The 22098-nt window shown below is 29.1% G+C and overlaps 3 protein-coding genes across 3 annotated transcripts in view; 2 read left to right on the plus strand and 1 right to left on the minus strand.

Moving 5' to 3' along the window:
- The window catches only part of LOC135958899 (centrosomal protein of 162 kDa), a 121399-nt gene extending 117408 nt beyond the window's left edge, over positions 1-3991 (plus strand). Inside the window, exons 6-7 of the mRNA XM_065509843.1 lie at positions 603-755; positions 3355-3991. Of these exons, the coding sequence (XP_065365915.1) occupies positions 603-755; positions 3355-3480 (279 nt within the window). The 3' untranslated portion in view covers positions 3481-3991. The remainder of the gene's footprint in view (positions 1-602; positions 756-3354) is intronic.
- Positions 1-22098, minus strand: part of LOC135958900 (carboxypeptidase B) — a 375293-nt gene that overhangs the window by 112312 nt on the left and 240883 nt on the right. The gene's annotated exons all lie outside the window — the stretch shown is intronic.
- On the plus strand, positions 13836-17984 carry LOC135958459 (trichohyalin-like). Its single transcript, XM_065509366.1, has 2 exons — positions 13836-17860; positions 17933-17984. Exons 1-2 carry the CDS (start codon positions 13836-13838, stop codon positions 17982-17984), a joined length of 4077 nt encoding a protein of 1358 aa, XP_065365438.1.

Raw genomic sequence — 22098 nt, forward strand, 5'->3', positions numbered from 1 at the left:
ATATGACGATTTGTTGGTACAAAATTCGACATTTTCGATGCAAAAAAACATTGTTGTTTACACTATAATGTCCAATGACTAAGGGAGAATAAATAACACAATAAATGAGATATAAGTTATTAAAAACAAAAACCGCGCTCAAAAGATACGACATCTGTCGCAATTTTAAGCAATAACTCAAAATTTTACCCACCGTTTTATGAATTTTATATATTTTTTCCTTTTATAATGCAAAATTTAATATTTTTTTTAAATTAAATATTCCACTTGTAAAATCATTACATAAGACTATTATTCTCAAAAAATCATACAAAAAAACATCCTAATATACATTAAAATATGTTTTATAAAGAGCCTGATTCAGAATCACTAAAAAATCATACCCTAGTATTTTAAGTCAAAGAAGAGTTCGAGCAGGTTAGAGTATTTGTCCAAACAAAACTATAACCTATTATTTTCAAAAATACCACAGCAATAGGTTTTGTAAACAATAATTTGTTTTTTAAAATATTATTTCTAATTATAAATTTTAACTCTTTTTTTTAAATATCACACTTGAAAACATTCTCTTAAATTAACAATCATTTCTCTTTACAAAACAGCTAAAAACCCTACAGACTGCCCATGAACGTGAACTCGCTACATGTCACGAAACCGTACGCATTTTACAGCAGCGTCTCAATGAACGTGATGAACAATTTGCTTTGCAAAAACGTCGTAAAGTACCCGTTGACTATTACGCTTTAAAAGCCAAGGTATGTATGTTTAAAACTAGATAGATGAATGGATTCATGTAATCGTAGCAAAAGTAACGGTATTAGTAGTAAAGCAAACTTATGTATGTCCACAGCAACTCGAGTAAATATCAATAATAACCATTAAAAAAATTTGATATGCTACACATACATCATATACTTAATGTATAGTATGACCATTGGACGGAATGGTCTACTGCTAGCTAGTATTAAATATTATATTATTTTATTGTATAATTTTGTACATTTCTTTTTGTGGTTTTTTAATGAGCGTGCAGCAAGTATGTCTATAGTCTGGCTACCAGGCTTCTTTTATGCAATAATTGTAACAATTTTTATGCTTTTAATTTACAAATTAATGTTCACATTGCATAATGTATCATTATCACCATCATTATTATTTCAATCATTATCATTTTCAACTGACTCGCTGATGATACACTTTTTATTTTTTAATGATTTGTATACAATTTGTTTTGAATTGTTTTGAAAGAAAAAGTAATGAAAGAAATTTAATGAATGAATAATGATGAGAGTGAATGTTTAAAATGTAACGAAATGGTGTTAAATGAATGATTATTAATTTGTTCACACATCTGCGTACATATAAATAAAGACATAAATTTAATTAACTTCTAAATTATGTAATAAAAGACCGTTAAATATTTTGTTGTATTTTTAATTATTTTCTTTTTGTTTATGTTTTATTTTAATAGTTTAATTATTTAACCGTTCGAGTATGTTGTAGTTCAACTAAAAGCATTAATAAAACATTTTTAATTTGTTTATATGATAATTTGTTTATACTCGGTCAAAATATTTGTATTTGCAAGTTATTTAAACTTTTAATTAACATTTGAATGCCAATATGGGTTGAACTCCGCATTTTGTGTAAAATATAAATTGTTTTTTTTTAAAAAAAATTTACTGTTACTAAAAGTTCGAAATAATAAATTGTTTATTAAATTTTTAACATCAAAACTAAATTTTATCTCTTAACAATTCTCTTAAGAATTCATTACAATTAATTCATAGTCTTAATTCTTTAATACTTTAAATGCATTGAATTCATTCCTTCGAGAATTCATTCTTTACAGACTTAATTCCTTATTGGATCATTCAAATTTCCTTGAATTTAAATACCATACAAAATATCTTTAAAAATGTATTGAATGATTAAATTTTTCTCCAATTAAAATTGTATAAATTTTGTAAATGATTAAAAGCAAAAACAATGATGAAAATATTTAAATTTATTTAAATTATCAAACATAGCACAGTTTGGCAGAATTTTTTGGAAATAAATCTGACATTTTTAAATGGCTTGTCCGATCGGTAAAAAATTTGACGTGGACGTAGCCAAGGAGTATTCGATGGCCCCTACAAATGCTCCAGGGGTGGCGCTATGGGGGCTCAAAGTAAGATACCATCCAATTTCAAAGATTTTTATATTTTTAGGCTAGGCTCGGCTAGGTCTTGAAAAAAATGCAATTTATCTCTTATAATTTCCGAGTTACAGGCATTTCAAAATTATAATTTTAAAATTTTGCCATACCTTGATCCGCTTTTTTAAAAATATGGGGCGTACTTTTGGACCGAATGGAATCGAATTTTTTTTTATTATTTAGACAACTAAATTACCGATTATATACAAAAGATTTCAGAGCAATATCAATTGCAAATCCAAAAAAAAAAAAAAAATTTCAATTTCAAATTTAAAAAAATAGTAGATTTTTACTGTATTTTGGGCGAAAAGGTGACTTAACTCTTTTTTTATTAAAAAAAAACTTTCTTTGAGAACATATAACAATTTTATGTTTTTCTGTAAGGTATCTTTATGGAGAACATTATTTGACCTTCGGAAATTGACCTATTTTTTATCAAAAATACAACTTTGGACCACATGTTCTAAAATTCCAAAGCTGAGATCAGAAAACGAAAAGCAGCTTTGGAAACCTTTATATGTTCCCTATTTATCCCCAAAGTATTTTCCCAGCCCCGAAGAAAATTTCGACTATGGGCAAAATTGTAAAAAATACCATTTTTGGGATTTTCGCTCCAATTTTTGGAATTGCGGTATTCCTTTGACCTTTTGACAGGTTTTATTATTAGAATTACAAATATAAAAAACGTTGAAAATTTCATTGAGTTTTGTTAATAAATAAAGATTTTATTACATATTTATTGAGTTTCTAAAACTAAAACTTGTATAAAAATTTTAATAGTATTGCAAATATTAGGACCAATTTGATCAACATTTATTCCTAACTAATTTTTTTGTTTAGATAAGTTAAAAAATTTCAAGTCAATATCTGAATTAGATTCTAAAAAACGCCACTTTTAAAACTCAGTCCTTCAAAAAATGTTCACTTTTTCATATTTTAAGCCCCCCGCCCTGGAGCATTTGTTGGGCCCATTTTAATAACTTAAACTCAAATTTTATTCCGATCGGACCAGCCGTTTAGAAATGCCAGATTTATTTCCAAAAAATTTCAAAAGTTACATGAATTCTGTTACGAATTAATTCCATTATCAATTAATTGAACGACAAATGAATTCTATTCAAAGCTCTCATTAAAACTTATCAATTTCTTTGCAGGTTTCATCATTGGAAAGACGCCACACGGAACGTGAAGAACGTTTGCACATGTTGGTCGAGGCTCTTAGTAAGGGACGTCTTAATGGTGCTTTAGATGATCTGCTGGCCGATAACAACAATCAATGAGATTCACTGGAAAGTCAACAATTAACACAGCGTTAATTAGTGCACCAATTTAATTTATTTTAATTATTATTTTAATATACATAAATATTGAGAACAAAAATCATGTTTGTATGGATTACAAAATTGTATTTTTGTGATAAAACAAAAATAATACAATAATAATAATAAAAAGCTGGGTTTTTGCTAGCAGTGTAACATGAATTGGAAAGATTTGTCCAAATAATAATGCTGACATATTAAGTTTAATTCAAATTAAATTGTTACATAAAAAAATATTTTGTATTAAAAAAAAAAAATTAAAATTAAAGAAAAACAAAACCAAATATTACCAGATAATAAAATTATGGACTGAAATTTTATGATAAAATAAACTTTAATCATTGTTTAAGAATTTTAACAGTATTATTTAAAGAAAATGTCAAAAAATAAGCAAGTTTTCAATAACAGGATAACAGCACTACAAATAAAAGGGATCTTAAACTATTGGCAAACAACTAATTAAGCAAATAATAACAAATTCAATAAAAATAAAATAGAAACGCAACCGTTCAGTTTCCTTCCAAAGGTTTTAAAACAAAATTACAGTAAAAAAAACAAAAAATAATTATTAAAAATAAGAATTTTAAATAAAAACAAAATATTTACAAATTAGAATTATTATTGAGTTCAGGTTTAATAATAATAGGAGTAATAAACAGTAGTTTAGCAATTATGAAATAAATATCTCTACTTCAAATCGTGTTTCAGAAAAAAAAAAACTAAAAATCAAGACCCTTTACAACATTTATGCTCAATTTCCCAATAATTGTTTAGAATTATTTTTCTTTTATGAAAGAATGTATAAACAAAAATTGAGAAAATGAGCTGTAATCTATCTAGTAATACTAGTGCTAACAATAAGTTTAAATTTCCAAAAAAAAATGTTTGTGTTCGTTTAGAATTTACTTAAATAAATAAATATTGCATTGTATACTATAGTAATATATCTAAATACATTAGAAAAAGTTTTCTTTAATTGGTATCAAAACGAAAAAAAAAAATCAAATCTTAAAACTCAAGTAGTGTGTAAACTTTTCCTTTTTCAAATAAATAACATTTCAATATAGTGTCAATTTAATTATAGAACTAAAACCAAATATTTATTGGATTAATAAAAAAAATTATTTAAATTTAAAAATGTTTATAAATCCCTTATAATTTCTTTAAATTTAAATTAAAAACGTTATTATTATATGTTTTAGTTACAAAATATTTAAAATAGTTACCAAATCTTTTTGCATATGTTAGTTATTTAAGTGTCCCATCTAATATCTTTATTGTAAACTGTGAATCTCCTTAATAATTTGTTTAATTTTCTATTCTTACAACATACAATAATTCACATAAAGAGCAAAAGACAATTTACAGCAAAAGCTCAAAATAATTTGCAATATATTTTTGAAATACTCTTAGTTTTTATTTCAAATAATACTAATAATAATTTTCTTGTATTTATAGGTACTCTAGCGTTAAGTATTAATATGTTTTCTGTATTAATATATTGAGAAAAAAAAAGAAAATTTGAAATAAAAATAAAAACAAATTACAATAACTTTTTAAAAGTTACAAATTAAAAATTAATCTTTTGAATAACAATTTGATGGTTTAAATATAGCAAAGATAGGGAAGTTTTAATGAAAAATCGTATGTTTATATTTTAGTTAAATATTACTTTTATTATTTTTATACCCACCATTAAAAAATTATGGGGGTATATTGATATCCGTTTGTATGTATATTCTGGGTCCACATAAGATTCTAAAACGATCTAGCTATGTCCGTCTGTCTGTTGAAAACACGATACATACCAAAGGAAAGGAGCTTAGCTCTATTTTGATAAGGTTTGTTTGGTATTGAAAATGGACAATATCGGTCCCTGATTTCTCCTAGACCGCATACAATAAATAAATATCTAAATAGCTCATAAATATCACTTTGTTCCTTAAAAACTTTCTTTTTTGACAACTTTTTTTACGCTAAAACAAAGTTTTTTTGTTCTATGTTGTGCTTTATTATTTACACGGCTGAGATGTTTTCGATTTGATTTACAGTTTCTCAACTTCATGGGCGGAATGGGGATCAAGAATCCATTTATGATCCGAATGAGCTGAAATTTAAAATATATCAGCCCAATTATGAATAAAAACTCCTAGGGAGCTTTTTCCCTTTTCTCATTTTTCCAATACAAATTCAATGTGAAAAAACTCTCAGGGAACAAACCCCGGGAATTTTTTATTCATAATTGGGCTGATATAGTCCTTGCGATGGTCTACAAAAAATAGGTTATCTCTTTTAGTTCAAAAGCTATTTAGGTTTAATTTTTTTTTAATTTTATTCGTTCTTTTTTTCGAGTTTTAGATATGACGGGACGGCGGAGGGTCGATCATTTTCACGTATTTTTGATAAAATTCTGAAGAAGCTAAATCAAACAGTTTGTACATGTTTCCACTTTGGATGCGTGTTTTTTTAAGTTTTTTTCCAAAAAAGTCCCTATATTTTTTCTTTAATAGAAACAAATTTTCTTCGGGACTGTATACAATTTGTATACTATCTGGAAAGAGGAATTAATGCAAAAGCGTGTAAAGTAAAATTAATTTCGAGTAAAAAATAATAAAAACGCAAAGCACCGATCCTCGAAAAGTATATTTGTATTTTTTGGTGAAAAAAAAATTTTTCATCTATTTTTTTTTTCAAAAAAAAGGACACGAAAAAGCTATTTTTTTGGCAACAAATGTAAACAAAATTTGTTTGGTGGACTCTTAGCTATATTATGGCCATATATAGTTGAGCGGTATCACCAAGTCTGAATTAGCTTTTGGCCAATAACTGATGACACCTTTTTTTGAAGGACCACTGACCATGGGGGTTATTATGTAATTCGATTCGAAACACTTGCGAAATACAATGTATAAAGCCTACAATTTCGAACGAATTTCTTTTCGAAAGGAGTTACATAATAACGAACTGTTACATTTTCTATAGAAAATTTCTAGTTCATTACGAACTGGGACCAAATTACAGCATTCGTGATCGAATAAGCTATCGATTCGAAAAATAATTTCGATATCGAATTATGATAAAATGTACTATACTTCTTGCTCGATATCGAATGCCATAATCTGAAATTAGAAAATTACGATACATTTTACTCGATATCGAATGCGGTAATTTGGCCTCTGGTTACATTTTCTATAAAAAAATTCTAGTTCATTAGGAACTGGTTACATTTTTTATAGAATATTCCGAGTTAGATACGAACTGATTACATTTTCTATAGAAAATTTCTAGTTCGTTAGGAACTGGTTACTTTTTTATAGAATATTTCGATTTCGTTACGAACTGATTACATTTTTCTATAGAAAATTTCTAGTTCATTAGGAACTGGTTACATTTTCTATATAATATTCCGAGTTCGTTATGAACTGGTTACATTTCGTAACGTTCGTAACGAACATTTTCTAGTTCGTTACGAACGGGTTACATTTTCTATAGACAATTTCTTGTTCATTACAAAATGACATACTTTCTTTTCGAAATGAACTGAAAAAAGAACAACAAACAATCTTATCTATTTCAATAAATCAGTATGAAAAAGAAACACATTTACATTTAATAACTTTTAATATTTCTGTCATATTTATTTCAAACGAATATTTAACAATATGTATGTGCTTTATTTAATTTTTTTTATATAATTTCAATAAAATCTTTAAAGATTTATAAGAGATTTAATAATTTCAAAAAAGAAAAAAAAATAATTCGAATCCCAAACAACAGCAACATGACACATATAAATTTTGCTTAATTTCACTTTTTTTTTCTTCTTAATAATCATGTAGTAGTTTTGATAAATATATAATTGTTTTTATAATAAACAAATAGAGAACAATAAATTTTAATTAAAATGTCGTATTGGATTAATTTGATAATATTATAACAATAATTTTAAATATTTGTTTATGAATATGTTCGAATATAATGTATATTAAATTAGCAACAAGTAGTATATTTTAGGTATAGAAATATTTTTATAATCATACTGAATTTCATATTTATTAATTTTTTTAATAACATTGATACATATAATAATACATATTATGATTATATATAATTTAGTTTAAACCATAATTTAATTTTTGTTAACATTATTGTGATTCACATTTTCATCTAGTAGGGTAGTCAAGATTTATAAAATAAAAATCATGTTCATTAGTGACTTAAAATAATGTTTAAATATAATATTTTAATGGAGGGTTTTTACTCTGATAACAGGCTTTAATTATAGAAAATAAATATTTAGAAAGATAAAAATAAATAAAACGATGTCTCCTATAGGAGAATAATATCTGAAAAGAGATAACATAAATATTTTAATATAAATTTATATTGATATTTTAGAAATTTCCTATAGTCAATTTTCTTATTCGTACGCAACGAACTTGACTAGTTTCTAGTACGTTACATACTTGAACCATTTCCTACAGAAATGTTCATGTTCGTTTCGAACTTGATACATTTCCTACAGACATTTTCTTGTTCGTCCGGAACTTGATTCATATTCTATAGAAATGTTCTTCTTTATTACGAACTTGGCCCATTTTCGAAAAAAAATATTGTTCATCACGAATTTGATAAATTTTCATCACGAACTTAATGAATTATCTATAGAAAATTTCTATTTTGTAACAAACTGTTTATAATTTATATATAATTTCTTGTTAGTAACGAACTGAATAAATTGTCTTTAGAAAATTTCTTATTTGTCACGAACATGATCAATTTTCTATAGAAAATTTAAAGTTAGCTACGAACTTGACTAATTTTCTATAGAACTTGATGAATTTTCTATAGAAAATTTCTATTTTGTAAGAAACTGTATGAATTCTTTATAGAAAATTTCTTCTTAGTAATGAACTAAACGAATTGTCTTTAGAAAATTTTTTATTTGTCACGAACATGACCAATTTTCTATAGAAAATTTAAAGTTTGCTACGAACTTGACTAAATTTCTATAGAACATTTTTAGTGCCTTACAACTAGATCAATTTTCTATAGAAAATTTATATTTTGTCACTAACTTGATTAATTTTATATATAACATTTTTTGTTTGTCACGAACTTTATTAAATTTATTTAAAAAATGTATGGTTCGTCACGAACTGGACTCATTTTCTATAAAAAATGGGTTGTGCCACGAACTTTACAAAGTTTTTATAGAAAATTTAAAGTTTGCTAAGAAAAATTTTAAGTTCGGAAGGAACTGGTTAAATCTTCTATAGAATATTTTAAGTTCGAAACGAATTGGTTAAATAGTCTACAAAACTTCTAGTTCGAAGCGAATTGCAAAAAAAATGTTCTATAGAAAAATTCGAAACTAACAGGTTAAATAGTTCGAAACGAACAGGTTAAATTTTTTATAGAATATTTCGAAATGAACTGGTTACATTTTCTATAGAAAATATCAAGTTCGAAACGAACTGGTTAAATTTTTTATAGAATATTTCAAGTTCGAAACGAACTGGTTAAATTTTCTATAGAAAATTTCAAGATCGAAAATGGTTAAATCTATATATAAAAAATACAAAAAATGTTTCTACCTATGTCCGTTATAGACTCGGAAACCATCCAACCGATTAGCTCCAAACTGGTATCATTGGAAAGGAAATTTTCTGAATATGGTTTTAGACACCTAAAATACTACATTAGGTCCATTCGGTGCTTTCGTAAAGATTTTCGAATTTTCTCATACAAACATCTATATTAGAGTGACAATCAGTTGTATGGAAAAAAATTGTTGTTAAAATTTTGAAGAGTGCCGGGTGGAATATTGTGACACTAGGCCTAAATGTTAAGTGCTGAAAATTTGAGCCAAATCGGGCAACGATTTCTGGACGCGCATCGAGGTCAAAGTTCAGATATATGCAAAATTTTACTGTTAATATGGAATAAATAGGTGAAACTCGTTAACTTTCTGCATTTTTTCTAGAAATATTTAGATTTATTTATATTAATGAATATTACACTCAAAAAAAAAAATTTTGTAAATTAACCCTGTATCTCCTTTGGTTCAAAATGACCCAAAAACTGTATTATCGCCAAAATTCGGGAAAAATGCAAATTTTTCAGTTTTCTTAAAAATTTTGATACTAAAAAAATACTTTTGCAATTGAATGTAAAAGAATCGAAATGTGTACGTAATTATCGTTGTAATGAGATATAAATGACAAAATTTGATTAAAAAATTTTAAAGTTATTACAAATTCGCCAGACCATTAACGTGTTTCAGGCCACTTGAACAAACAATTTAGGAAAAAAATTAAGATATTTCGAGAAAAATTAAAATAAAAGCTCATTTTTACTTAAAATATGTCCATATTTACTTGTATATGAGTTTTTGTCTTCGTAGGATACCGTTAACCTATTCGCAGGTATGGCCAAAAAAAATAATTTTTTTTAACGGCTGTTTCAAAACTCCATTTTCAAATTTTTAAAAATGTTGTTAAACAAATTTCAGATTTTTTCGATCATCACATTGGGGTTTATTGAGATCAAAATAGGGAATAAAAATATGAAAAAATTATGTCAATACCTCTTACAGTTTTTCCGTACCTGCGATTTAAATTTTGCGTTTTTCAAGAAAAACTAATTTTTTGTCCATATTTAGGCGAATGAGTCCAATTTCCTTACTGTTATAAATTTTAAGTAAAACCTATTCATAATATTATAGTCCTTATAATTTTAAATATGTTCAGGAAGTTTTACTAAAATCGGAAAACGATAACCTTTGAATCGTGAAGGTCAAAGGTCAAATTTTTCAATATTTGGAATTTCTAATGAAAAGATAGCGAAGTGTCATATATTTTTGGGCCGATTTTCATGAAACTCGGCCAAGGTACGGAAAAACTGTAAGAGGTATTGACATAATTTTTTCATATTTTTATTCCCTATTTTGATCTCAATAAACCCCAATATGATGATCGAAAAAATCTGAAATTTGTTTAACAAAATTTTTAAAAATTTGAAAATGGAGTTTTGAAACAGCCGTTAAAAAAAATTATTTTTTTTGGCCATACCTGCGAATAGGTTAACGGTATCCTACGAAGACAAAAACTCATATACAAGTAAATATGGACATATTTTAAGTAAAAATTAGCTTTTATTTTAAGTTTTCTCGAAATATCTTAATTTTTTTCCTAAATTTTTTGTTCAAGTGGCCTGAAACACGTTAATGGTCTGGCGAATTTGTAATAACTTTAAAATTTTTTAATCAAATTTTGTCATTTATATCTCATTACAACGATAATTACGTACATATTTCGATTCTTTTGCATTCAATTGCAAAAGTATTTAGTAGCAAAATTTTTTCAAAAACTGAAAAATTTGCATTTTTCTCTAATTTTGGCGATAATACAGTTTTTGGGTCATTTTGAACCAAAGGAGATACAGGGTTAATTTACAAAATTTTTTTTTAATGTAATATTCATTAATATAAATAAATCTACATATTTCTAGAAAACAATGCAGAAAGTTAACGAGTTTCACCTATTTATTCCATATTAACAGTAAAATTTTGCATATATCTGAACTTTGACCTCGATGCGCGTCCAGAAATCGTTGCCCGATTTGGCTCAAATTTTCAGCACTTAACATTTAGGCCTAGTGTCACAATATTCCACCCGGCACTCTTTGAAATCTAAAAAAAAAAGTCGGCTGTCACTCTAATCTATATATATAAAAATGGATGTATGTTCCGAATGAACTCAAAAACGGCTGAACCGATTTTAATGAAATTTTCAGGGAATTTTCTGAATAGCCTAGCGTGTAGAACCCTAAAGTCAGATTTTTGATTTTCGGTTTTTACATTTTACCGCTTCATAAAAATGGATGTATGTATGTTCCGTATGGACTCAAAAATGGCTGGACCGATTTTGATGAAATTTTCACGGAATCTTCAGAAAAGCCTTTTGGGTAACAGTGTAAAGTCAGATTTTTGATTTTCGGTCTGTGATAAACAATTTTTTTTACTCTTGCATATTAGGTGCATTGCTATATGAAATCTACTTTTAATAAAAAAATTATGATGTTAACAAGCTCGATGACCAAATACAATTGAAATTGCCTGGCGAAACAATAAAATACAAATCGATTGACACAGTAATGAACGAAGAACAAGTCGTCAATTATCCTACTGAAATTTTGAATTCATTGGAACCAGCCGAAATGCAACCACATGCATTAACATTGAAGGTTGGATTACCGACTTTTTCCGACACTGTATATTAAAATCGAGACCGAGATGCAATATAAAACATATGTTTTCTAAAGGCCAGCAACGCGGACCGGGTTCAGCTAGTTTTATATAGAAAATTTCGAATTCGAAAAGAATTGGTTAAATTTTCTATAGAAAATTTTGAGTTCGAATTTCGAAAGGAACTGGTAGAATTTCAAGACCGAAAATGGTTAAATTTCGAAAGTTCGAAAAGAATTAACCAGTTTTTTATGGAAAATTTCAAATTCGATAAGAGGAACTTGAAATTTTCCATAAAAACTGTTTAAGGGCCTCATTTTATAAAACGAAATTTTTGGAAACGTAAGCAATTTGTATGAAGATTACTGGGAAAATGATTTAAAACTTGAATATTTTCCATAGAATTTTATTTTAACGTTTGTCGTTTCGTTTTATAAAATTATACCCTAAAATTTCTCTAGAATATTTGAAGTTCGTAACAATTTGTTTAAAATTTCTAGTTCGAATAGAAAAACGAACTGAATGAAAGACTTAAAAAAGCCAACTTACCTTATTAGACTACATCTTGCGGTTTTTGTTTTTTAATTTATTTTTTTGAAGTTTTGAAAATTTGATTGTCGCGATGTAACACTTAAGAACGTATAGAACTTTTCTGTTATTAGTCAACTTTTAAACTGTTCAGTGTCTTGAACAAATCATTGCTATTTATACCTCATTCTTATCAATCTATCCAATCATTTACACATACTTTTCTTCAATAACATATGTGTTACCATGATATTTATTAACAACATTGTGCTGCCTCATATTAAATAATTTGTATTTTACGCCTAAATGCGTTTCCTTTGTAGCCCTTTCCTTTTGCTGGGTATTAAAATGTAACGAGTCTATGTGGTTTAAAATGATATTAGAAAAAAAAAACGCTTAATCAAATTTATTATATTTTAACTATTGCTAGAGTTACTCATTGGTTGTTATCTAAATCGTACACTTCCCTTTTCTTCAATTTATTGCAAATTCTATTATTTTTCGATTACTGAATGCAACTGTGTCTCTGAATATTTTTCCTTTTTATTAGCTTAAAGAAATTTTATGCTTGATTGAATTCAAGTGGAAGTATTTTATGAATGAAGTTTATAAATGCCTAATGTATATGTTAGAATTGACGTCATAGATAGAAATTACAGCGTATGGCCTCCCAGAGAAAAAAATTTCTGATCACTTGACTAACTTCAATTGATATATTTGGGGTCATTCGACACGTATGTGCTATGTAGTGCAGATAGAAGTCAATTGGCTACTTTATACATCCCAGTTAATCTAGCATGAAGTCAATGGTCACTTAAGTGTCTCTAAGTAATCTAGAGGGTAGTCGCTTTAAACATTTATTTAGTACTGCACTTTATAAAGTATACTGAATAAAAAATTAACTTAAATCTCAAAATTATGCTAAAAGACATTAAGAACTTATACTATATTAATGGGAAACACATTTTTACTTTACCACACTGGGTTCCTGAATGTTATGTTTCTTGTTAAACTCTTGACACCATGACTTATTCCTCAATTGTATTTTCTCAACCACAGATTAGGTTGATATTAAATAAAACCTATTATAATGACGTCATTGCCTTTCTTGATATAAAAAAAATTCATTCATAAAATGAAAATCTTCAATCACATATACAAACTGTATTTTTTCTAATCCTTTTGCAATATATTTAAGTACATTAAATATGGTTGGTGTCTTGTGTGCTGGTGCACATGTGCGATAAGAAAATTAAATCAATCATTTTTTAAATTGAAGTTCAATGAAAAGGAAACATTAAAACTTCCTTTTGCAAGAGCAATTGAGAAATTGGTATAAAAGACGCTAGAAAATTGCTAAGGACAACAGTCGATACAAAGACTTCGAACGAAAACATTACGGAAGTAATAAAACCGCAATTCTAAATAAAAAAAAAATATTAAATACCAAGAATATCTCATAGAAAATACATATTAAAACTATTTGAGTTTAAAATCGGAAATAAACAGTAACCAGTTAAAAGAAATATCTTAAGTGACAATGTTATTTGGTTTTTGGCAGTTGAAAACAACTGTCTATGTTCTATTTTTGGCATCGTGTCTAGGACAAGAACTCTTTCGTACTTGTGATCGTGACTATTGCTATGAACGATCTGTCGAGCGGAGAACAGCAAATCCAACTGATTTAAGAGAACAGTATCGCTATCTTGGTGAAAAGCTTGAAAGAGGTTTCGTTAAAGAACAAACTCGTCGTGATATTAATAATCAGCGACTCAATGAAATTGATAAGCAGCGGGTGGATCGAGAAATTCAACAAAATTATCTATTGCGTGAAGAAAATCGTGAAGAAAACACTGTATTAAATGATCGCCGTTTACGTCAAGCCAAAAGTGATGTTACCAGGCATTTAGATGATAAAAGTGAACGTCGTGAAGCTTTAAGACGATTACATGAACAAGATGTCATCAGACGTACAGACAACAGGCGTGAACAACGTCAGACTTTTCGACAATTAGATGAACGCAAGGAAACTAACCGCGAACGAGTAGAACGTTATGATACTTTAAGACATTTGAATCCAGAAAATAATCGTGAAGCTTCTTATGAAAACCAACGAGAGCGAATGGAAAATCTTAAAAACATACGACAAATCAGCGAACGTTATGAAAACCCAAGACAGTTAAATAAACCTAAAGCTCAACGTGATGAAATGAGACAATCTGAAAATACTCGTCAGTCTCGACGTATAGAAGACCAACATCCTCAAAAGGATCATGAATCTAGACAACATCGTATTGAAAATAAACGGGAACGAGTAGAACGTGATGAAACTTCAAGGCGACTTGATGACCATAAAGCACAACGTGAAACAAACAGACGTTCAGAAGACAACAATAAACAACGTGAAGCTCAACGTGAGGTTAGAACACGTACAGATGAAACTAGTGAATCTCAGCGCATAGAATCTACACAACGCCTTCATCGAAATAATCGTGTACGTCAAGCTCAACGTGACACCAGCAGACATTCAGAACACAACCGAGAAGAACGACGTGAATCAATAAAACGTTCGGACGATACTCATGATATGCAACGTGTAGATGAACTACTTTCTCGAAGAGAACGACGTCGTGATGAAAATACACGGGAACGAGTAGATCGTGATGCAACAAGGCGACTTGGAGATCTTCAAGCCCAACGTGAAATCAGCAGAAGTTCGGAAGACAACCGTGAAGAACGACATGAAAATTTAAGACAATTGGATGAACGTGAAGCTAGCAGACGCTCAGGCGATTCTCGTGATACCCAACATATAGATGAACGACTTTCTCGAAGAGTGCAGGAATCCAGACAACGTCGTGATGAAAATAATCGCAATCGTAATCGAGTAGAACGCGATGAAACTTTAAGAAGTCTTGATGATCGCCAAGCTCAACGTGAAATCAGCAGGCGTTCAGAAGACAACCGTGAAGAACGTCGTGAAACTTTGAGACAATTGGATGAACGTGAAGGTAGCAGACGCTCAGGCGATATTCGCGATACTCAACGTATAGATGAACGACTTTCTCGAAGAGAACAGGAATCTAGACAACGTCATGATGAAAATATATTTGAACGCGAAGACCGTTTAGCCAGTTTAGAAGACAACCGTGAAGAACGTCGTGAAACTCTTAGACAATTGGATGAACGTGAAGCCAGCAGACTCTCAGACGATACTCGTGATACTAAACGTATAGATGAGCGGCTTTCTCGAAGAGTGCAGGAATCCAGACAACGTCGTGATGAAAATAAACTTGAACTCGTAGAACGTGCTGAAATTTTAAAACATATTGATGATCGTCAAGATCAACGAGAAATCAGTAGACGTTTAGAAGACAACCATGAATCTTTAAGAAAAGTGGATGAACGTGAAGCCAGCAGACGCTCAGCAGATATTCGTCATACTCAACGTATAGATGAGCGACTTTCTCGAAGAGGACAGGAATCTAGACAACGTCGTGATGAAAATGTACTTGAACGCGAAGACCGTGGTGATCTTTTAAGACGTGTTGATGATCGTCAATCCCTACGGGAAATCAGTTTAAAAGACAACCGTGAAGAACGTCGTGAAACTTTAAGACAATTGGATGAACGTGAAGTTAGCAGACGTTCAGTCGATACTCGTGATACTAAACGTATAGATGAGCGACTTTCTCGAAGAGTGCAGGAATGCAATCAACGTCGTGATGAAAATAAACTTGAACGAGTAGAACGTAGTGAAATTTCAAGACGTATTGATGATAGTCAAGACCAACGTGAAATCAGCAGACGTTCAGAAGACAACCGTGAAGAACGCCGTGAATCTTTAAGACAATTGGATGAACGTGAAGTTCAACGTAATGTTATCAGACGTTCAGACGATACTCGTAATACTCAACGTATAGATGAACGACTTTCTCAAAAAGAACGGGAATCCAGACATCGTCGTGATGAAAATATACTTGAACGCGAAGACCGTGGTGATCTTTTAAGACGTGTTGATGATCGTCAATCCCTACGGGAAATCAGTTTAAAAGACAACCGTGAAGAACGTCGTGAAATTTCAAGACGTATTGATGATAGTCAAGATCAACGTGAAATCAGCAGACGTTCAGAAGACAACCGTGAAGAACGCCGTGAATCTTTAAGACAATTGAATGAACGTGAAGCCAGCAGACGTTCAGCTGATATTCGTGATAATCAACGTATAGATGAGCGACTTTCTCGAAGAGAACAGGAAACCAGACAACGTCGAGATGAAAATATAATTGAAAGTGGTGAACTCTTAAGACGTCTTGATGATCGTCAATCCCCACTGGAAATCAGTTTAGAAGACAACCTTGAAGAACGTCGTGAAACTTTAAGACAATTGGATGAACGTGAAGCTAGCAGACGCTCAGACGATACTAGTGATACTAAACGTATAGATGAGCGACTTTCTCGAAGAGTGCAGGAATCCAGAAAACGTCCTGATGAAAATAAACTTGAACGAGTAGAACGTATTGAAATTTCAAGACGTATTGATGATAGTCGAGCCCAACTTGAAATCAGCAGACGTTCAGAAGACAACCGTGGAGAACGCCGTAAATCTTTAAGACAATTGGATGAACGTGAAGTTCGCCGTGATGTTAGTAGACGTTCAGACGATACTCGTGATAATCAACTTATAGATGATCGACTTTCTCAAAAAGAACGGGAATCCAGAAATCGTCGTGATGAAAATAATCGTGAACGAGTAGAACGTGTTGAATCTTTAAGACGTCTTGATGACCATGAAGACCAAATATATACAGGCAGGGAGTCAATACAATGTCGTGATGAAAATAATCGTGAACGAGTAGAACGTAGTGAAATTTCAAGACATATTGATGATCGTCAAGATCAACGTGAAATCAGCAGACTTTCAGAAGACAACCGTGAAGAACGTCAAAGAGAATTGGAATCTAGACAACGAAGAGATGAAAATAATCGTGAACGAGTAGGACGTGATGAAACATTAAGACGACTTGGAGATCGTCAAGTTCAACGTGATGTCAGCAGACGTTCGGAAGAAAGCCGTAAAGAACATCATCAATCTTTAAGACAATTGAATAAACTTACAATTCGAAATGCTTTTAACAGACGTTTAGACGATACCCGTGCTTCTCAACTTATAGATGAACTACTTGATAATCCTGAAATCCAACGCGAAGCCACTAGACGTTTAGAAGACACTCGTGAATCTTTACGTATTGAACGGGAATCAACTGAAAATCGTAATGAAAATGAAAATCAACGCCAGGAAACTTCAAGGCAATTTGAAGAACGAAGTGTTAACAGGCGTGTAGTAGATAACCAACAAATTCGGCTTTTGCAAATGGAACGTGAAAATCACCAAAGAAATTCTCTACAGCTTAATTCAGTCAATCGCCGAAATCACCGCTACATCAAAGATGACTATACTGTGGAACCAACCATTTTCCTTAAGAAGAGTTATTTGTTTTTGGGTCAAGGCGTAATCTTGGCTTTTGTAATAATGAAAACCCTAAATGGCAAAGATGACTTGAAGTAAGTACTTTTAAGTTAATAATAGTTTCTAATTTTGCAATTATTAATACTTAAATTATTACATTTTTATAGACACCAATTACCCCAAAAATTACGTGAGGCTTTAGGAATCATGGGCTTCTAATGAAATGGACTACTTATGAACAATTATAATCTATTCAACATGGCAATGACAAATGCTGTATATAAAATATTTAAGAAAAAATACAAAAATGTGTACCTAAAAGCAAGATTATTATATTTAAATATATATATGTTATAAATAAAATATTACTTTAATCACCATATAAATAATTTTGTGAGCAACGAGTTTAACTAATGCAAAAATATTGTAAAATATAAACTATTATCTAAATATATATAAATGTATACTAAATATATAAAATAATGTTATTAACATAATAATAAAAAAGGCAACAAATTCAATACTGGTTTTTCTTTTTATAACATATTTAAGGAATAGAGCAGGACTAATTTTAAATTAAATAAATTTTGCTTTTAAATTATATTAATTTTGGAAACTAGATTCTATTCTTTTTAGGCATAATTCAAAGACAAGGAACTTTTGAGAATATGAATTGTTAAAAATAATAAATGACTACTGCACTACATCATTAAACATAACTTTCCATTTGATTTAGACTGAAAACTGCAAATAAAGTCTTAGAGAGTTGTTAATTATTAACATGAACATAGCAGTTGTTAATAATTATTTATTAAATATAAAACAATTCACTTATTAGTTTAAATTTTATTATGACAAACGTAAGAACATTTTTCTCGTGCTCACTCCTTACAATTTCTACAATATTCATTTGCGACCTTATAATGTAGAGAGTTCTTGACCGATTTTGTTGAAAAATTGTGAATTACTATCTAATAGGACTAACCTTGGTACAAATTTCATCCCGATCGGATGACATCGATTTCAAAAGTTGATTCACTTGACATGAAATTCCCCATATAGTTATAACATCAAATTATTTCATAGAAGGGAAGGAGAGAGATTTTTCAAAGAAACAAATTTAAGGAAAATTACTCTGATACAATAAATAAATGGCAATAAATTCTCATGAATTCGGTTTTTGACAACAGAAATAGATTTTTCGCTCTCAGTTTCCAATCCATACTATATAGTATTCTAGATCTTTGTAGTCGATTAAATCAGCAAATAGGTACATAAATGACTGAACATACAAAAAGTGTTTATATCAAAGGCCAACGACGGCATAAGAACGGCTTGTGTGCTGGATGATGAAACTTGTGTACTGGCTTATTTTCAAAACTTCCGGGTCAAGATTATTCTGTAGCTAATGGACGAGAACATTACCGGACAAAAAAAACAAACAAAATTAACCAAGATGTTTCCTGTGCGGTAAGCCATTTGCAGTCAGACACGATAAACACATAAATATATATTACGGAGTGTATAAAAAACGGCTTTTACCTTTCTTAAAACAGCACAGACTGCCTTCATAGTTTTTGGCCCGATTCAAACAATAATGTCAATTTTAGAACATTAAAGAACACAGGAAAGGTATACTACGACATGTCCGTTTTAAAGCGGAAATTATTTACGTATTTTTGAGAATTTTTATATGGAACGGTTTAAGTTTTATTTAACTTATACAAGCATAAGTTTTTTTTGGCTCACTCTTTAATATAGGGTATCATTTAAAATGGCTGCATAAACGTCCAAGCTTCCCCTTTATATTGTGATATTCCTTAATTTTTACGATTTTTCAAGGATATTTTATGAAAATTGTTATTATTTTTCGAAATTTACTTCATTTAAGAAATATACAGTGACCGACAAAAGTCTACGTACGACCATTATTTCCCACACGTGCTCAATAACATTTAAGTCCGGGCTTTGAGGTGGTGTGTACAATTGTCGTGGGGCATGGTAGAGTAGCCAATCTTTTTTTTTAAATTTTAAATTTTTTATTTCACAAAAAAAAATTGAAAAAACAAAAAAAAAAATTTAAAATTTAAAAAAAAAAATTTAAAATTTAAAATAACAATCGAAAAAATTTTTTTCCAAAAAATTAAAAAAACAACTGGAAAAAAATGAAATTCTGTTTACCTAAAAATATTTAAAATTTTGAAGTATAATTTGGTATATAAGATTCGGCACAGCCGAATATAGCACTCTTACTTGTTTTTAACTCTACCAGTGTTTTCAAAGTTACTGAATATTGTTTGAACTGTAGACTTAATAAATTGCTTGCTTATCTGTTAGTATTAAAAAAAAACCAGGACATGCTGTAGTCGTATGTAGACTTTTGTCAATGTTTTCTTTTATTGTTTTTTATGAATAATTTTGCATGTTTACATTGCAACAACATTTTTTTTTGGTGCATAGCAATAAAAATAGATTTCAAACAAAACTGTATTATTATTTTTTGTATTTACCGGGTTTTCTCTAATAAAGTGGCAAAAATTGTGGTCGTACGTAGACTTATGTCGACCACTGTATATTTCGTTTTATTCTGTAGACTAAAATTTTTATAATTTTGTCCAGCTAGATTTGGAAACGGAACAAATGTGTTTAAAATCCGTAGTTAGCCGACCGATAGCCGAAGCATTTATCTCGTTGGATTGTTACTTATTAGCAGGGAAACCTTAAATATGCTCTAAAAAAAGCGTTTTAAGCGCTTTAAATATGCAGTAAAAACTTTAAAATATGCTCTTAAAATTTAAAAAATATGCTCTTAAAAAACAAACTTTTACACAATTTTTAACCAAAAAATATACTTTTATTTAAAAAAATCAATACAATTCATTTCTAAAAAGGTAAAGTAACATAAAATAAACAAAAAATAACATGAACTAAAACAAGTATAACAAAAAATAAATACAACATAAAAAAATAGGAAATTATGTTATGAAAAGGCCTCGAGAAATATTTTTGGATGATATTTTATATAAATATAAAGTCACTTCTTCAATTAAGGTTATTATTGCAATAAATTACAAAATATTGACTTAAATTTTCAAATAAAAATCGTTGTCTATTGGATCTGAAAACATTTTTATACATAGAACATTTTCTTTCGACATCAACTGATGTTATAGGAGCAAATTTAAAAGACAATATTTATTTAACACTTATGCCCAGTTTTTGACTTGTTATTTAAATACGTATTTAGTTAATTTTAACTTAAAATTAAGTTGTATTTAAATACAGTTTGAGTTTTTCAGTGCTACATAATTTGATTTATTTAAATAAGATAAAAGTATGGTAGCACTACTAAATATCAAAAATTTATCGATAGTTTTGCTTAAAACAGCTGTTCAACCAAAACAAAAATTGATACATTTTGCCCAATAAGAAATAAAAGTTTATTAAACAATAAAATTATTGGTAGGAAAATGCACAAAAGAAGCTCCAATTGCCCCGCATCGGAATTGTAGTTTTTGCAAGACGCTTTTTTTAGCAAGACGCTGTTGTTTGTTTTTTTTTTTTACTACAATAGAGTGAAAAAAAAACCAAACAACAAAAGTCAGCTGTCAAAAACATATGGTAGTTTATGAAACTTAAATAGAATTTAAATGACCAACGTCGGCCATTTAAGTATCATTTAAAAAAGCACTGAGAAACTCATTTTCGCATTTAAATAGAACTTAAATATAATTCATATTTAAATACGAAGTCAAAAACTGGCTCTTAGAACAGTTAAGTTTGAATTAGAACTAAAATTTGATATTTATATGGCGCTATTATTAAAATAGTGCTTATTTCATATTAAAAAAAAAGCCATCTATTTTTCAATTTTGAATTTTAAACAAAGGAAGTAAAAACCTGTAACACAACAGCGAAAAATAAGTAAGACAAAATTTGTTTTTGATAAAGTCAAAATATGCTATTAAACAGTAAAATATGCTCTAAAAACGCAAAAATATGACATAAATATGCTCTTAAAACAAATATATGCAAAAATATGCATTTAAGGGTAAATATGCAAAAATATGCACTAACAAATCGATGCCAAAATTATTAAATAGTTCTGAAACGTGTAAATATCTTATCCATATGATCATTAGACTCACCAGAAAAAAACATGCATTTGCATATTTTTTTTCCCTGCTTATTAGCTAGTATTAGTCAATAAGTTGTAGTTAGCCGACGAGAGCTGAAGAATTTATCACCTCGGATTGCATCCATAAGCTATATTTACTAGGGTATTCAATCGATTAACCGTTAATCGGTTAACCGATTAATTTTGTACGGTTAA

This window comes from Calliphora vicina, chromosome 4 (assembly GCF_958450345.1).
Source record: "Calliphora vicina chromosome 4, idCalVici1.1, whole genome shotgun sequence".
Classification (NCBI taxonomy): Eukaryota; Metazoa; Arthropoda; class Insecta; order Diptera; family Calliphoridae; genus Calliphora; species Calliphora vicina.